The sequence below is a fragment of the Pristiophorus japonicus genome, unplaced genomic scaffold (assembly GCF_044704955.1).
Source record: "Pristiophorus japonicus isolate sPriJap1 unplaced genomic scaffold, sPriJap1.hap1 HAP1_SCAFFOLD_968, whole genome shotgun sequence".
Classification (NCBI taxonomy): domain Eukaryota; kingdom Metazoa; phylum Chordata; class Chondrichthyes; family Pristiophoridae; genus Pristiophorus; species Pristiophorus japonicus.
In genome coordinates, this window is record NW_027254897.1 from 117,082 (window position 1) to 135,000 (window position 17,919).

At 53.7% G+C, this 17,919-nt stretch overlaps 1 protein-coding gene across 1 annotated transcript in view; it reads right to left on the minus strand.

The window, feature by feature from the left end:
- Nucleotides 1-17,919, minus strand: part of LOC139258419 (proteasome activator complex subunit 2-like) — a 34,460-nt gene that overhangs the window by 12,162 nt on the left and 4,379 nt on the right. The window contains exons 2-5 of the mRNA XM_070874771.1: nt 17,559-17,616; nt 15,564-15,661; nt 9,933-10,001; nt 4,627-4,694 (exon numbers count right to left, since the gene is read on the minus strand). Coding sequence (XP_070730872.1) covers nt 4,627-4,694; nt 9,933-10,001; nt 15,564-15,661; nt 17,559-17,616 — 293 coding nt within the window. The remainder of the gene's footprint in view (nt 1-4,626; nt 4,695-9,932; nt 10,002-15,563; nt 15,662-17,558; nt 17,617-17,919) is intronic.

The window sequence follows — 17,919 nt, forward strand, 5'->3', positions numbered from 1 at the left end:
CACAGGCAGTCTCGGCCTGCGCTATCCCGATTCACCCCTCAATCCTCCTCCCATTCAGTGAAAACAGCCTCAGGCCGAGAAATTGTGCATGAAACACAAAAGGTTAGTCTGCAGGTACAGCAAGTGATCAGGAAGGTCGATGGAATGTTGGCCTTTATTGCAAGGGGGGGATGGAGTATAAAAGCAGAGAAGTCCTGCTACAACTGTACAGGGTATTGGTGAGGCCACACCTGGAGTACTGCGTGCAGTTTTGGTCTCTGTATTTAAGGAAGGATATACTTGCTGTGGAGGCTGTTCAGAGAAGGTTCACTCGGTTGATTCCGGAGACGAGGGGGTTGTCTTATGAAGAAAGGTTGAGGAGGTTGGGCCTCTACTCATTGGAGTTCAGAAGAATGAGAGGTGATCTTATCGAAACGTATCAGATTATGAGGGAGCTCGACAAGGTGGATGCAGAGAGGATGTTTCCACTGATGGGGGAGACTGGAACTAGGGGGCATGGTCTTAGAATGGCCCATTTAAAACTGAGATGAGGAGGAATTTCTTCTCTCAGAGGGTTGTAAATCTGTGGAATTCTCTGCCCCAGAGAGCTGTGGAGGCTGGGACATTGAATATATTTAAGGTGGAGATAGACAGATGTTTGAGCGATAAGGGAGTGAAGGGTTATGGGGAGCGGGCGGGGAAGTGGAGCTGAGTCCATGATCAGATCAGCCCTGATCTTATTGAATGGCGGAGCAGGCTCGAGGGGCCGAATGGCCGGCTCCCGCTCCAGTTTCTGATGTTGTTAATTGGTTTCGGCCGGTGGTATCAGATTGCCCGCCCGTTTGAAGCCAATCGCCCGCGACGAAATTCTGGGCCCCTGCCTTTCTCTGAATCCCAACCTCCGCAGACCAGGTGGTATCCCAGCAAATCTGCGCTGTACCCCTCTCCATTGCCTCAACATCCTTCCGACAGTGTGGAGTCTAGACTTGAATGTAGAGGGTATGATGAAGAAGTTTGCAGATGATACTAAAATCGGGCGTGTGATTGATAATGAAGAAGAAAGCTGTGGACTGCAGGAAGATATCAATATATCAGGTGGGCAGAGATGTGGCAAATGGAGTTTAATCCGGAGAAGTGTGAGGTAATGCATTTGGGGAGGGGCTAACAAGGCGAGGGAATACACATTAAATGTTCGGACACTGAGAGGTGTCGAGGAACACAGGGACCTGGGAGTGCAGGTCCACAGTTCCCTGAAGGTAGCAGGCCAGGTGGATCAGGTGGTTAAGAAGGCAGACGGAATACTTGCCTTTATTAGCCGAGGTATAGAATACAAGAGCAGGGAGGTTATGCTTGAACTGTATAAAACACTAGTCAGGCCACAGCTGGAGTACTGCGTGCACAGTTCTGGTCACCACATTACAGGAAGGATGTGATCGCACTGGAGAGGGTACAGAGGAGATTTACCAGGATGTTGCACTGGAGAGGGTACAGAGGAGATTTACCAGGATGTTGCACTGGAGAGGGTACAGAGGAGATTTACCAGGATGTTGCTTGGACTGGAGAATTTTAGCGATGAGGAAAGATTGGATAGGCTGGGGTTGTTTTCTTTGGAACAGAGGAGACTGAGGGGAGACCTGATTGAGGTGTATAAAATGATGAAGGGGCCTGGATAGAGTGGATAGGACGGACCTGTTTCCCTTAGCAGAGAGGTCAACAACCAGGGGGCATAGATTTAAAGTAATTGGGGGGAGGTTTAGAGGGGATTTAATGGGAAATGTCTTCACCCAGAGGGTGGTGGGGGTCTGGGGCGGAACTCACGGCCTGAAAGGGTGGTAGAGGCAGAAACCCTCCCCACATTTAAAAAGTACCTGGATGTGCCCCTGAAGTGCTGTAACCTACAGGGCTACGGACCCAGAGCGGGAAAGTGGGATTAGGCCGGGTAGCTCTTGGTCGGCCGGTGTGGACACGATGGGCCGAATGGCCTCCCTCCGTGCGGTAAATGTCTGTGGTTCTATGATTTAAAGGGCCTCCTGGGAGCAGTTCACCCATCCCGTCTCCGTTAAAACTGGAAATGTGCGGGTTGGGGTCGGGATTCAGATTTCTGCCACTTTTCAACCTCCCACCTGACTCCAAGCCGCTTATTTTGGGGGGTTAAAGTACCACCCCTTATACAGTTTGACAGAGGGAGATGGAGGGGGGCCATCTATCCATCCCCCCTCCCCCCCCGCCGTGTGTGGGAAACACGCTGTGTACACGTGTAACTGTGTGTACATGCATGTGTGGGGAGCACCCTGTGCATACATGTCTGACCATGTGCACACGTGTGTGTGTGTGTGGGGAACGCACTGTATACATGTGACCGTGTGCACATGTATGTGTGCACGGGAGCACTGTGTCCCCGTGTGACCACATGTACACGCATGTGTGTGGGGAACATGCTGTATACACGTGGCTTGACAGAGCGAGGTCTTGGTCCAGGGGCAAGGGTTAACCAGGACGCCTGGAGACCAGCTCTGCTGCATGGACCTAGTGCGCCCACATATCGCACAGTGTGGGCTGGGCCCGTGCTGCCCCTGGGCCCCTCGCCTCTCCTGGGCCCCCAAACTCATGGTAAGGGACTTCAAAGGAGCATATACCACTTCAGGGTACAGCGCGTGTTGGAGAGGGCGACCGGATTGGACGTCACCAAGGTCCAGGTCGCTGATTGGAGCGTGGGCAGACAGCAGAGCGGCGAGGTCGGGGCGAAGGAACATCAGGAACAGGAGCAGGAGTCGGCCATTCGGCCCCTCGAGCCTGCTCCGCCATTCAATAAGATCATGGCTGATCCGATCATGGACTCAGCTCCACTTCCCCGCCCGCTCCCCATAACCCCTTACCCCTTATCTTTTAAGAATCTGTCTATCTCCACCTTAAATATATTCAATGACCCAGCCTCCACAGCTCTCTGGGGCAGAGAATTCCACAGATTTACAACCCTCTGAGAGAAGAAATTCCTCCTCATCTCAGTTTTAAATGGGCGGCCCCTTATTCTGAGACTAGGTCCCCTAGTTCTAGTCTCCCCCATCAGTGGAAACATCCTCTCTGCATCCACCCTGTCAAGCCCCCTCAGAATCTTATACGTTTCGATAAGATCACTTCTCATTCTTCTGAATTCCAATGAGTAGAGGCCCAACCTCCTCAACCTTTCCTCATAAGTCAACCCTCTCATCCCCGGAATCAACCGAGTGAACCTTCTCTGAACTGCCTCCAAAGCAAGTATATCCTTTCGTAAATACGGACACCAACACTGCACGCAGTACTCCAGGTGTGGCCTCACCAATACCCTGTATAACTGTAGCAGGATTTCCCTGCTTTTATACTCCATCCCCTTTGCAATAAAGGCCAAGATACCATTGGCCTTCCTGATCACTTGCTGTACCTGCATACTATCCTTTTGTGTTTCATGCACAAGTAACCCCCAGGTCCCGCTGTACTGCGGCACTTTGCAATCTTTCTCCATTTAAATAATAATTTGCTCTTTGATTTTTTTCTGCCAAAGTGCATGACCTCACACTTTCCAACATTATACTCCATCTGACAAATTATTGCCCACTCACTTTCCCTGTCTATGTCCTCCTCACACATTGCTTTTCCTCCCATCTTTGTACCATCAGCAAACTTGGCTACGTTCCACTCAGTCCCCTCTTCCAAGTCGTTAATATAGATTGTAAATAGTTGAGGACCCAGCACTGATCCCTGCGGCACCCCACTGGCTACTGATTGCCGACCAGAGAATGAACCATTTATCCCGACTCTCTGTTTTCTGTTAGTTAGCCAATCCTCTATCCATGCTAATATATTACCCCCAACCCCGTGAACTTTTATCTTGTGCAATAACCTTTTATGTGGCACCTTGTCAAATGCCTTCTGGAAATCCAAATACACCACATCCACTGGTTCCCCTTTATCCACCCTGTTCGTTACTTCCTCAAAGAATTCCAGCAAATTTGTCAAACCTGACTTCCCCTTTATAAATCCATGCTGACTCTGCCTGACTGAATTCTGCTTTTCCAAATGTCCTGCTATTGCTTCTTTAATAATGGACTCCAACATTTTCCCAACCACAGATGTTGGGCTAACTGGTCTATAGTTTCCTGCTTTTTGTCTGCCTCCTTTTTTAAATAGGGGCGTTACATTTGCAGTTTTCCAATCTGCTGGGACCTCCCCAGAATCCAGGGAATTTTGGTAAATTACAACCAATGTATCCACTATCCCAGCCGCTATTTCTCTTAAGACCCTAGGATGCAAGCCATCAGGTCCAGGGGTTTTATCCCCCTTTAGTCCCATTATCTTACTGAGTACCACCTCCTTAGTGATTGTGATTGTGTTAAGTTCCTCCCCCCGTATAGCCCCTTGACTATCCACTGTCGGAGTATTGTTAGTATAGAAGGAGTGGCGAGAGATTGTGGAGCGATGTGATCGGGGCCCAGGAGAGGCGTGAGTTTGGGGCCCAGGAAAAGCGGGAGCATGTGTGCACATGTATGTACATGTGTGTGTGTGGGGGGAGCACATTGTGCGTACACGTATGATCGTGTGCACATGAATGGGTGCAGGAGCTCCCTGTGCAAGTGCAGTGGCTGGTGTATTCCCGATTCTCGGGGGTCGTACTTGGTGATGTTGGTCTGGAACCCCTCCACTTTGGTCTTCACCGCTGCGATCCGCTCCAGAATCTTTTCCTGAGGGAAACACAAATTTGGCGCACGTCACTCTCCGGAATCAATCCCGCCTCTCCTTCCATTCCCCGCCCCCCCACACACACACACACACACACACACACACACGTCTCCCTCCACGGCCATTCCAGCAAGGAGCGACAAACAGACCCCCTCCCCAATTCCCCAGCACCTCTCCCCGCAGAGCGACACACGGGCACGATAATCGCTCCTCCACCCACACAGGCCTCGCCTTTCACCCACCCACTCCTGCTCCCTCCTGGCCGGCCTCCCATGTTCTTCCCTCTAAAAACTAGAGGTGATCCAAAACTCGGCTGTTCCGTGTCCTAACTCGCACCGAGTCCCGCTCACCCATCACCCCCTGTGCTCACTGCCCCGTGTCCTAACTAGCACCGAGTCCCGCTCACCCATCACCCCCTGTGCTCACTGCCCCGTGTCCTAACTCACACCCAGTCCCACTCACCCATCACCCACTGTGCTCACTGCCCCGTGTCCTAACTCACACCCAGTCCCGCTCACCCATCACCCCCTGTGCTCACTGCCCCGTGTCCTAACTCACACCCAGTCCCACTCACCCATCACCCCCTGTGCTCACTGCCCCGTGTCCTAACTTGCACCAAGTCCCACTCACCCATCACCCCCTGTGCTCACTGCCCCGTGTCCTAACTCACACCCAGTCCCACTCACCCATCACCCCCTGTGCTCCCTGCCCCGTGTCCTAACTCACACCGAGTCCCGCTCACCCATCACCCCCTGTGCTCACTGCCCCGTGTCCTAACTCACACCCAGTCCCACTCACCCATCACCCCCTGTGCTCGCTGCCCCCGTGTCCTAACTCGCACCGAGTCCCACTCACCCATCACCCCCTGTGCTCACTGCCCCGTGTCCTAACTTGCACCAAGTCCCACTCACCCATCACCCCCTGTGCTCACTGCCCCGTGTCCTAACTCACACCCAGTCCCACTCACCCATCACCCCCTGTGCTCCCTGCCCCGTGTCCTAACTCACACCGAGTCCCGCTCACCCATCACCCCCTGTGCTCGCTGCCCCGTGTCCTAACTCGCACCGAGTCCCACTCACCCATCACCCCCTGTGCTCACTGCCCCGTGTCCTAACTCACACCAAGTCCCACTCACCCATCACCCCCTGTGCTCACTGCCCCGTGTCCTAACTCGCACAGAGTCCCGCTCACCCATCACCCCCTGTGCTCACTGCCCCATGTCCTAACTCGCACCGAGTCCCGCTCACCCATCACCCCCTGTGCTCGCTGACCCCGTGTCCTAACTCGCACCAAGTCCCGCTCACCCATCACCCCCTGTGCTCACTGCCCCATGTCCTAACTCGAACCGAGTCCCACTCACCCATCACCCCTTTGCTCACTGCCCCGTGTCCGAACTCACACCCAGTCCCGCTCACCCATCACCCCCTGTGCTCACTGCCCCGTGTCCTAACTCGCACCCAGTCCCACTCACCCATCACCCCCTGTGCTCACTGCCCCGTGTCCTAACTCCCACCCAGTCCCGCTCACCCATCACCCCCTGTGCTCACTGCCCTGTGTCCTAACTCGCACCCAGTCCCGCTCACCCATCACCCACCTGTGCTCACTGACCCGTGTCCTAACTCACACCCAGTCCCGCTCACCCATCACCCCCTGCGCTCACTGACCTACATTGGCTCCCCGTTAAACAACGCCTTCAAATTCTCATCCGTGTTTACAAATCCCTCCATGGCCCTCGCCCCCTCCCTATCTCTGTAATCTCCTCCAGCCCCACAACCCCCCGAGATGTCTGCACTCCTCTAATTCTGCCCCCCTGAGCATCCCTGATTATAATCGCTCCACCATCGGTGGCCGTGCCTTCTGTTGCCTGGGCCCCAATCTCTGGAACTCCCTCCCTAAACCTCTCCGCCTCTCTTTCCTCCTTCAAGACGCTCCTTAAAACCTCCCTCTTTGACCAACCTGCCCTAATATCTCCTTGTGTGGCTTGGTGTCAAACTTTGTTTGATAATCGCTCCTGTGAAGCACCCTGGGACGCTGTACAAATTGGACATTTGCACGCTGTTTGATAAAGGGCTGGGGGCCGGGGGGTGGGGAAGGAGTGACTTCCAGTCCCAACTCAGCTAACCCGAGAGTCGCACATACACACAAGGAGGGATAGACTTACATTGGAGGCAGTTCAGAGAAGGTTCACTCGGTTGATTCCGGGGATGAGGGGGTTGACTTATGAGGAAAGGTTGAGGAGGTTGGGCCTCTACTCATTGGAGTTCAGAGAATGAGAGGTGATCTTATCGAAACGTATCAGATTATGAGGGGGCTAGACAAGGTGGATGCAGAGAGGATGTTTCCACTGATGGGGGAGACTAGAACTAGGGGGCATAGTCTCAGAATAAGGGGCCGCCCATTTAAAACTGAGATGAGGAGGAATTTCTTCTCTCAGAGGGTTGTAAATCTGTGGAATTCTCTGCCCCAGAGAGCTGTGGAGGCTGGGTCATTGAATATATTTAAGGTGGAGATAGACAGATGTTTGAGCGATAAGGGAGTGAAGGGTTATGGGGAGCGGGCGGGGAAGTGGAGCTGAGTCCATGATCAGATCAGCCATGGTCTTATTGAATGGCGGAGCAGGCTCGAGGACCCATCCAATCAGATAGTGATCAGGAGCAGGGCCTTGCCTGCTTTTGTTTTCTCACTGGGAGAGGGTACTGAGGCCAATAATAGCACCCCCTACCCCTCGCCCTAACTGCACCCAGTTCTGGGTGAGATTATTTTCGAAATGGCAAGAAGCCAGGAACAGTGGGGGAGCAACAACAACAACCTGTATTTATATAGCGCCTGTAACATAGTGAAACGTTCCCCGGTGCTTCACAGGAGTGTAATGAGATAAAGATTTGACATCAAGCCACACAAGAAGAAATGAGGGCAGGTTGGTCAGAGGTAGGTTTTAAGGAGCGTCTTGAAGGAGGATGGAGAGGTAGAGAGGCGGAGAGGTTTAGGGAGGGAGTTCCAGAGCTTGGGGCCCAGGCAACAGAAGGCACGGCCACCGATGGTGGAGCGATTATAATCAGGGATGGTCAGGAGGGCAGAATTAGAGGAGCGCAGACATCTCGGGGGGGTTGTGGGGCTGGAGGAGATTACAGAGATAGGGAGGGGGCGAGGGCCATGGAGGGATTTGCAAACAAGGATGAGAATTTTGAAATCGAGGCGTTGTTTAACCGCGAGCCAATGTAGGTCAGCGAGCACAGGGGGTGACGGGTGAGCGGGACTCGGTGCGAGTTAGGCCACGGGGGCAGTGAGCACAGAGGGTGATGGGTGAGCGGGACTGGGTGCGAGTTAGGACACGGAGCAGTGAGCACAGAGGGTGATGGGTGAGCGGGACTGGGTGCGAGTTAGGACACGGGGCAGCGAGCACAGGGGGTGATGGGTGAGCGGGACTGGGTACAAGTTAGGCCACGGGGCAGTGAGCACAGGGGGTGATGGGTGAGTGGGACTCGGTGTGAGTTAGGACACGGGACAGTGAGCACAGGGGGTGATGGGTGAGCGGGACTGGGTACGAGTTAGGACACGGGGCAGTGAGCACAGGGGGTGATGGATGAGTGGGACTCGGTGCGAGTTAGGACACGGGCAGTGAGCACAGGGGGTGATGGATGAGTGGGACTGGGTGTGAGTTAGGACACAGGGTCAGTGAGCACAGGGGGTGATGGATGAGCGGGACTCAGTGTGAGTTAGGACACGGGGCAGTGAGCACAGGGGGAGATGGGTGAGTGGGACTGGGTGTGAGTTAGGACACGGGGCAGTGAGCACAGGGGGTGATGGATGAGCGGGACTCAGTGTGAGTTAGGACACGGGACAGTGAGCACAGGGGGTGATGGGTGAGTGGGACTTGGTGCGAGTTAGGACACGGGGGCAGTGAGCACAGGGGGTGATGGGTGAGTGGGACTCGGTGCGAGTTAGGACACGGGGCACAGGGGGTGATGGGTGAGTGGGACTGGGTGCGAGTTAGGACACGGGGCAGTGAGCACAGGGGGTGATGGGTGAGCGGGACTGGGTGTGAGTTAGGACACGGGGCAGCGAGGACACGGGGCAGCGAGCACAGGGGGTGATGGGTGAGCGGGACTGGGTGTGAGTTAGGACACGGGGCAGTGAGCACAGGGGGTGATGGGTGAGCGGGACTTGGTGCGAGTTAGGACACGGGGCAGTGAGCACAGGGGGTGATGGGTGAGTGGGACTCGGTGCGAGTTAGGACACGGGGCAGTGAGCACAGGGGGTGATGGGTGAGCGGGACTCGGTGCGAGTTAGGACACGGGGCAGTGAGCACAGGGGGTGATGGGTGAGCGGGACTGGGTGCGAGTTAGGACACAGGACAGTGAGCACAGGGGGTGATGGGTGAGCGGGACTCGGTGCGAGTTAGGACACGGGGCAGTGAGCACAGGGGGCGATGGGTGAGCGGGACTGGGTGCGAGTTAGGACACGGGACAGTGAGCACAGGGGGTGATGGGTGAGCGGGACTCGATGCGAGTTAGGACACGGGGCAGTGAGCACAGGGGGCGATGGGTGAGTGGGACTGGGTGCGAGTTAGGACACGGGGCAGTGAGCACAGGGGGTGATGGGTGAGTGGGACTGGGTGTGAGTTAGGACACGGGGCAGTGAGCACAGGGGGTGATGGGTGAGCGGGACTGGGTGTGTGTTAGGACACAGGGCAGTGAGCACAGGGGGTGATGGGTGAGTGGGACTCGATGCGAGTTAGGACACAGGGCAGTGAGCACAGGGGGTGATGGGTGAGTGGGACTCGGTGCGAGTTAGGACACGGGGCAGTGAGCACAGGGGGTGATGGGTGAGCGGGACTTGGTGTGTGTTAGGACACGGGGCAGCTGAGTATTGGATCACCTCTAGTTTACGTGGGGTAGAATGTGGGAGGCCAGCCAGGAGTGTGTTGGGATAGTCACGTCTGGAGGTAACAAAGGCACGGGCGAGGGCTTCAGCAGCGGATGAGCTGAGATACTAAATCCGGCCGGCGATCCGCGATTATCCCGATCCCAATTACAAGGTCAGTCACACGAACGATTGATAGTATCTCAGGGGTGGGCGATTCCCTCACTCGATGGGGGTGGGTCACTTTCTCTGAGGAAGGGGTTACGGGCTGTTTTCCCCACCCTTGTGCATCAATCACCGCACTCTCCACCACCCCCCCACCACCCCGATCCCCGACAACCCCCACCTCAGCACTTTCCCCTTCCCCGGCTGCTCACCTGTATGGCCACTCCGAAATCATTTCCGTCTTCGATCTTGGGCACCATGTGCTGGATCCAGGTGGTCAGCTGAGAAAATGGGAATTGCGACAAGAAGTGAGATGAGAGAAAGTGACTACGGGAGGGGAGCGGGCAGGTCCGAGGGCCTCCTCGTGGGGCCTGCTCCTGGGCACGGCCAAGGGGGCCATCATTAATTCGATCGGGAAGGTTCCCTTTATTGTTGAGAGGTTCATTTGTGTTTTTTTTGTGCACGTACAACAGGGGGCACTCGATTTAAAGTTACTGTAAAATACTTGTGTGGCTGTTGCATTGTGAGTAGCTTAGCCAGTCACGTGATGTCCACAAGACTCAATAAAACCCCAGCCAGTTGGGCTCGGGGGATCAACAATGGGGCAGGTGGTTGTGAGCCCGGTGGATGAACTGGTCATGTGTTGTGCAATTGTTAAACCTTTTGTTAATAAACCAACTAGTTCTTAATAGCAATGTGTTGCAACGAATTTTCAGCAAAGAACCCATGAAGCAAATACATTAAAACTGTGACACTGGGTAATGTAGAGGGAGCTCTGTATTGTACCTACCCCGGGAGCTCAGTGTAACACTGGGTAATGTAGAGGGAGCTCTGTATTGTACCTACCCCGGGAGCACTCAGTGTAACACTGGGTAATGTAGAGGGAGCTCTGTATTGTACCTACCCCGGGAGCACTCAGTGTAACACTGGGTAATGTAGAGGGAGCTCTGTATTGTACCTACCCTGGGAGCTCAGTGTAACACTGGGTAATGTAGAGGGAGCTCTGTATTGTACCTACCCCGGGAGCACTCAGTGTAACACTGGGTAATGTAGAGGGAGCTCTGTATTGTACCTACCCCGGGAGCACTCAGTGTAACACTGGGTAATGTAGAGGGAGCTCTGTATTGTACCTACCCCGGGAGCTCACTGTAACACTGGGTAATGTAGAGGGAGCTCTGTATTGTACCTACCCCGGGAGCACTCACTGCAACACTGGGGGTAATGTAGAGAGAGCTCTGTATTGTACCTACCCCGGGAGCTCAGTGTAACACTGGGTAATGTAGAGGGAGCTCTGTATTGTACCTAACCCCGGGAGCTCAGTGTAACACTGGGTAATGTAGAGAGAGCTCTGTATTGTACCTACCCCGGGAGCTCAGTGTAACACTGGGTATTGTAGAGGGAGCTCTGTATTGTACCTACCCCGGGAGCTCAGTGTAACACAGGGTAATGTACAGAGAGCTCTGTATTGTACCTACCCCGGGAGCACTCAGTGTAACACTGGGTAATGTAGAGGGAGCTCTGTATTGTACCTACCCCGGGAGCACTCACTGTAACACTGGGTAATGTAAAGGGAGCTCTGTATTGTACCTACCCCGGGAGCACTCACTGTAACACTGGGTAATGTGGAGGGAGCTCTGTATTGTACCTACCCCGGGAGCACTCACTGTAACACTGGGTAATGTAGAGGGAGCTCTGTATTGTACCTACCCCGGGAGCTCAGTGTAGCACTGGGTAATGTAGAGGGAGCTCTGTATTGTACCTACCCCGGGAGCTCAGTGCAACACTGGGTAATGTAGAGGGAGCTCTGTATTGTACCTACCCCGGGAGCACTCAGTGTAACACTGGGTAATGTAGAGGGAGCTCTGTATTGTACCTACCCCGGGAGCTCAGTGTAACACTGGGGGTAATGTAGAGGGAGCTCTGTATTGTGCCTACCCCGGGAGCTCAGTGTAACACTGGGTAATGTAGAGAGAGCTCTGTATTGTACCTACCCCGGGAGCTCACTGTAACACTGGGTAATGTAGAGGGAGCTCTGTATTGTACCTACCCCGGGAGCTCACTGTAACACTGGGTAATGTAGAGGGAGCTCTGTATTGTACCTACCCCGGGAGCTCAGTGTAACACTGGGTAATGTAAAGGGAGCTCTGTATTGTACCTACCCCGGGAGCACTCACTGTAACACTGGGTAATGTAGAGGGAGCTCTGTATTGTACCTACCCCGGGAGCACTCACTGCAACACTGGGGGTAATGTAGAGAGAGCTCTGTATTGTACCTACCCCGGGAGCTCAGTGTAACACTGGGTAATGTAGAGGGAGCTCTGTATTGTACCGACCCCGGGAGCACTCACTGTAACACTGGGTAATGTAGAGGGAGCTCTGTATTGTACCTACCCCGGGAGCTCAGTGTAACACTGGGTAATGTAGAGAGCTCTGTATTGTACCTACCCCGGGAGCACTCAGTGTAACACTGGGTAATGTAGAGGGAGCTCTGTATTGTACCTACCCCGGGAGCACTCAGTGTAACACTGGGTAATGTAGAGGGAGCTCTGTATTGTACCTACCCCGGGAGCTCAGTGTAACACTGGGTAATGTAGAGGGAGCTCTGTATTGTACCTACCCCGGGAGCACTCAGTGTAACACTGGGTAATGTAGAGGGAGCTCTGTATTGTACCTACCCCGGGAGCACTCAGTGTAACACTGGGTAATGTAGAGGGAGCTCTGTATTGTACCTACCCCGGGAGCTCAGTGTAACACTGGGTAATGTAGAGGGAGCTCTGTATTGTACCTACCCCGGGAGCACTCACTGTAACACTGGGGGTAATGTAGAGGAAGCTCTGTATTGTACCTACCCCGGGAGCTCAGTGTAACACTGGGTAATGTAGAGGGAGCTCTGTATTGTACCTACCCCGGGAGCTCAGTGTAACACTGGGTAATGTAGAGAGAGCTCTGTATTGTACCTACCCCGGGAGCTCAGTGTAACACTGGGTAATGTAGAGGGAGCTCTGTATTGTACCTACCCCGGGAGCTCAGTGTAACACTGGGTAATGTAGAGGGAGCTCTGTATTGTACCTACCCCGGGAGCACTCAGTGTAACACTGGGTAATGTAGAGGGAGCTCTGTATTGTAACTACCCCGGGAGCTCAGTGTAACACTGGGGGTAATGTAGAGGGAGCTCTGTATTGTACCTACCCCGGGAGCACTCAGTGTAACACTGGGTAATGTAGAGGGAGCTCTGTATTGTACCTACCCCGGGAGCACTCAGTGTAACACTGGGGAACGTAGAGGGAGCTCTGTATTGTACCTACCCCGGGAGCTCAGTGTAACACTGGGTAATGTAGAGGGAGCTCTGTATTGTACCTACCCCGGGAGCTCAGTGTAACACTGGGTAATGTAGAGAGAGCTCTGTATTGTACCTACCCCGGGAGCACTCAGTGTAACACTGGGGAACGTAGAGGGAGCTCTGTATTGTACCTACCCCGGGAGCTCAGTGTAACACTGGGTAATGTAGAGAGAGCTCTGTATTGTACCTACCCCGGGAGCTCAGTGTAACACTGGGGGTAATGTAGAGGGAGCTCTGTATTGTACCTACCCCGGGAGCTCACTGTAACACTGGGTAATGTAGAGGGAGCTCTGTATTGTACCTACCCCGGGAGCACTCAGTGTAACACTGGGTAATGTAGAGGGAGCTCTGTATTGTACCTACCCCGGGAGCACTCAGTGTAACACTGGGTAATGTAGAGGGAGCTCTGTATTGTACCTACCCCGGGAGCTCACTGTAACACTGGGTAATGTAGAGGGAGCTCTGTATTGTACCTACCCCGGGAGCACTCAGTGTAACACTGGGTAATGTAGAGGGAGCTCTGTATTGTACCTACCCCGGGAGCTCAGTGTAACACTGGGTAATGTAGAGAGAGCTCTGTACTGTACATACCCCGGGAGCACTCAGTGTAACACTGGGTAATGTAGAGGGAGCTCTGTATTGTACCTACCCCGGGAGCTCACTGTAACACTGGGTAATGTAGAGGGAGCTCTGTATTGTACCTACCCCGGGAGCACTCAGTGTAACACTGGGTAATGTAGAGGGAGCTCTGTATTGTACCTACCCCGGGAGCACTCAGTGTAACACTGGTGGTAATGTAGAGAGAGCTCTGTATTGTACCTACCCCGGGATCACTCAGTGTAACACTGGGTAATGTAGAGGGAGCTCTGTATTGTCCCTACCCCGGGAGCTCAGTGTAACACTGGGTAATGTAGAGAGAGCTCTGTATTGTACCTACCCCGGGACCACTCAGTGTAACACTGGGTAATGTAGAGGGAGCTCTGTATTGTACCTACCCCGGGAGCTCACTGTAACACTGGGTAATGTAGAGGGAGCTCTGTATTGTACCTACCCCGGGAGCACTCACTGTAACACTGGGTAATGTAGAGGGAACTCTGTATTGTACCTACCCCGGGAGCACTCACTGTAACACTGGGTAATGTAGAGGGAGCTCTGTATTGTACCTACCCCGGGAGCTCAGTGTAACACTGGGTAATGTAGAGGGAGCTCTGTATTGTGCCTACCCCGGGAGCACTCACTGTAACACTGGGTAATGTAGAGGGAGCTCTGTATTGTACCTATCCCGGGAGCTCAGTGTAACACTGGGTAATGTAGAGGGAGCTCTGTATTGTACCTACCCCGGGAGCTCAGTGTAACACTGGGTAATGTAGAGGGAGCTCTGTATTGTACCTACCCCGGGAGCTCAGTGTAACACTGGGTAATGTAGAGAGAGCTCTGTATTGTACCTACCCCGGGAGCACTCAGTGTAACACTGGGTAATGTAGAGGGAGCTCTGTATTGTACCTACCCCGGGAGCTCAGTGTAACACTGGGTAATGTAGAGGGAGCTCTGTATTGTACCTACCCCGGGAGCTCAGTGTAACACTGGGTAATGTAGAGGGAGCTCTGTATTGTACCTACCCCGGGAGCACTCAGTGTAACACTGGGTAATGTAGAGGGAGCTCTGTATTGTACCTACCCCGGGAGCACTGAGTGTAACACTGGGTAATGTAGAGGGAGCTCTGTATTGTACCTACCCCGGGAGCTCAGTGTAACACTGGGTAATGTAGAGGGAGCTCTGTATTGTATCTACCCCGGGAGCACTCAGTGTAACACTGGGTAATGTAGAGGGAGCTCTGTATTGTACCTACCCCGGGAGCACTCAGTGTAACACTGGGTAATGTAGAGGGAGCTCTGTATTGTACCTACCCCGGGAGCTCAGTGTAACACTGGGTAATGTAGAGAGAGCTCTGTATTGTACCTACCCCGGGAGCACTCAGTGTAACACTGGGTAATGTAGAGAGAGCTCTGTATTGTACCTACCCCGGGAGCTCACTGTAACACTGGGTAATGTAGAGGGAGCTCTGTATTGTACCTACCCCGGGAGCACTCAGTGTAACACTGGGTAATGTAGAGGGAGCTCTGTATTGTACCTACCCCGGGAGCACTCAGTGTAACACTGGGTAATGTAGAGGGAGCTCTGTATTGTACCTACCCCGGGAGCACTCAGTGTAACACTGGGGGTAATGTAGAGAGAGCTCTGTATTGTACCTACCCCGGGAGCACTCAGTGTAACACTGGGTAATGTAGAGGGAGCTCTGTATTGTACCTACCCCGGGAGCACTCAGTGTAACACTGGGTAATGTAGAGGGAGCTCTGTATTGTACCTACCCCGGGAGCTCAGTGTAACACTGGGTAATGTAGAGGGAGCTCTGTATTGTACCTACCCCGGGAGCTCAGTGTAACACTGGGTAATGTAGAGGGAGCTCTGTATTTTACCTACCCCGGGACATTCCTTCACTCACCGTGATGCATGTCTCCTTCAGCGTCCTCAGCTCTGGTTTTACTCTTTGAATTAAAGTCACAATCTTGTCGTTGGCTTTGAGAAAACCACATTTTGGAGCTGGATATGCAAGGAGCAAAAGATTAGCGCATCGGATTACACGGGATATAACGGCACAGAAACAGGCCATTGGGCCCAACCAGTCCATGCCGGCGTTTATGTTCCACTCGAGCCTCCTCCCGTCTTTCCTCATCTAAATCTATCGGCATAACCCTCTATTCCCTTCTCCCTCATATACTTGTCTAGCCTCCCCTTAAATACATCGATACTATTCACCTCAACCCCTCCCTGTGGCAGCGAGTTCCACATCCTCACCACTCTCTGGGTGAAGGAGTTTCTCCTGAATTCCCGATTGGATTACTTGGTGACGATCTTATATTGAAGGCCTCTAGTTATACTCTTCCCCACAAGTGGAAACATTCTCTCTGTATCCACTCGATCAAAACCTTTCATCATTTTAAAGACCTCTATTAGGTCACCCTTCAGCCTTTACTCAAGAGCAAAGAGATCCAGCCTGTTCATCTTTTCCTGATATGTACACCCTCGCATTTCTGCTGTCGTCCTTGTAAATCTTCTCTGCACCCGCTCCAGTGCCTCTATATCCTTTTTATAAAACGGCGACCAGAACTGTCCTCAGTGCTCCAAGTGTGGTCTCACCAAGGTTCATTACAGGTTTAGCTTAACTCCCCTACTTTTCAATTCTGTGGCTCTAGAAATAAACCCTACTTCCTGGTTTGCATTTTTATGCCTTGCTAACCTGTGTCGCAACGTTTCACGACGTGTGTATTGGTACTCCCGAGATCCCTTTGCTCCTCGACCCCACCCAGACTCACACCCCTCCCAGTGATAAGTGACCTGCCTATTCTTCCGACCAAATGTCCGGCCTCACATTTATCTGTGTTGATCTTCATTTGCCAATTGTATGCCATTTCTGCAGGTTTAATCGTGTCCTCCTGTAACTTGTTGCAGGCCTCCTCAGCATTGACTGTCGCCCCAATTTGCCGTCATTTGCAAAGTGTGCGAGCCCTTGAATTACGGCGCTTCCCTCGGCCCTGCCTCAGTCGCACAACCGCGATCCCAGTGTGGTATTGAGCCCCCCCCCCCCTTCTCCCACCACCTTCCCAACCTCATGTCCCAGTCCGTGTGGAGTTATCTGATCCCAATGCAGGATGGGCGGTCGGTGGCCGGCACAGTTGGGTCCCAGCGCTCCTCTGAGCCGTGGCTCAGTGGGCCGCACTCTCGCCTCCGAGTCAGGAGGTCGTGGGTTCCAGTCCCCAACCCCAGGGACTCGAGCACGTAAATCCAGGCCAACACTCCCAGTGCAGGGCTGAGGGAGTGCCGCACTGTCGGAGGTGCCGTCAAACCGAGGGTCTGCTCTCTCGGGTGGACGCAATCGATTCCACGGCCACTATTTAGAAGAAGAGCAGGGGGAGTTATCCCCGGGATCCTGGGGCCAATATTTATCCCTCAATTAACATCACAAAAAAACAGATTATCTGCTCATTATCACGTTGCTGTGTGTGTGGGAGCTTGCTGTGCGCAAATTGGCGTTTCCCCACACATTACAACAGTGACCGCGCTCCAAATAATACTTCATTGGCTGTAAAGCGCTTTGAGACATCCTGTGGTCGTGAAAGGCGCTCTATAAATGCAAGTCTTTCTCTGGATTAACGAGGAGGATAAAGCAGTCAGGCCTCCCGCTCCTGATCGCGATCCAGTGACTTGTGGCTGGGGGAATGTGTGGACACAGTCAGGCTGCGGTGTGATTCCTCCCACAGTCGATTGCCACCACTGCCTGGGGCGCGCACCGAATGAGCAACTCCCGCTCGCTGCGAGGTACCGGGGAGCGGGCAGAGCCCAGGCAACGTTTCCCCCGGCCCGCGGGGGGAGGGGCAGGGAAGGGGGCAATTGAACGGACGACATATTCCCACGCCTCAGCCCAGACAAGGCCACTCACGTTTTTCCTTCTTTTTCTCCTTCCCGTCCTCCGTCTCCGACTTCTTGGTGTCGTTCTCCTGAAGACGGACGACAGCCGAGATTAAAAGAGGCAGACAGCGAATTGCGAGTCGGGGAGGGAGCGAGGGGCAGTTCCGTGATCGCGTGGGGAGCCACCTGTCCGCCATTTTGATTCTGGTCAATTTAAAATGGTCGCCAGCAGGACACCATAAACAGGAACAGGAGGAGGCCATTCAGCCCCTCGGGCCTGTTACACAGTAACAGGAGGAGGCCATTCAGCCCCTCGGGCCTGTTACACAGGAACAGGAGGAGGCCATTCAGCCCCTCGGGCCTGTTACACAGGAACAGGAGGAGGCCATTCA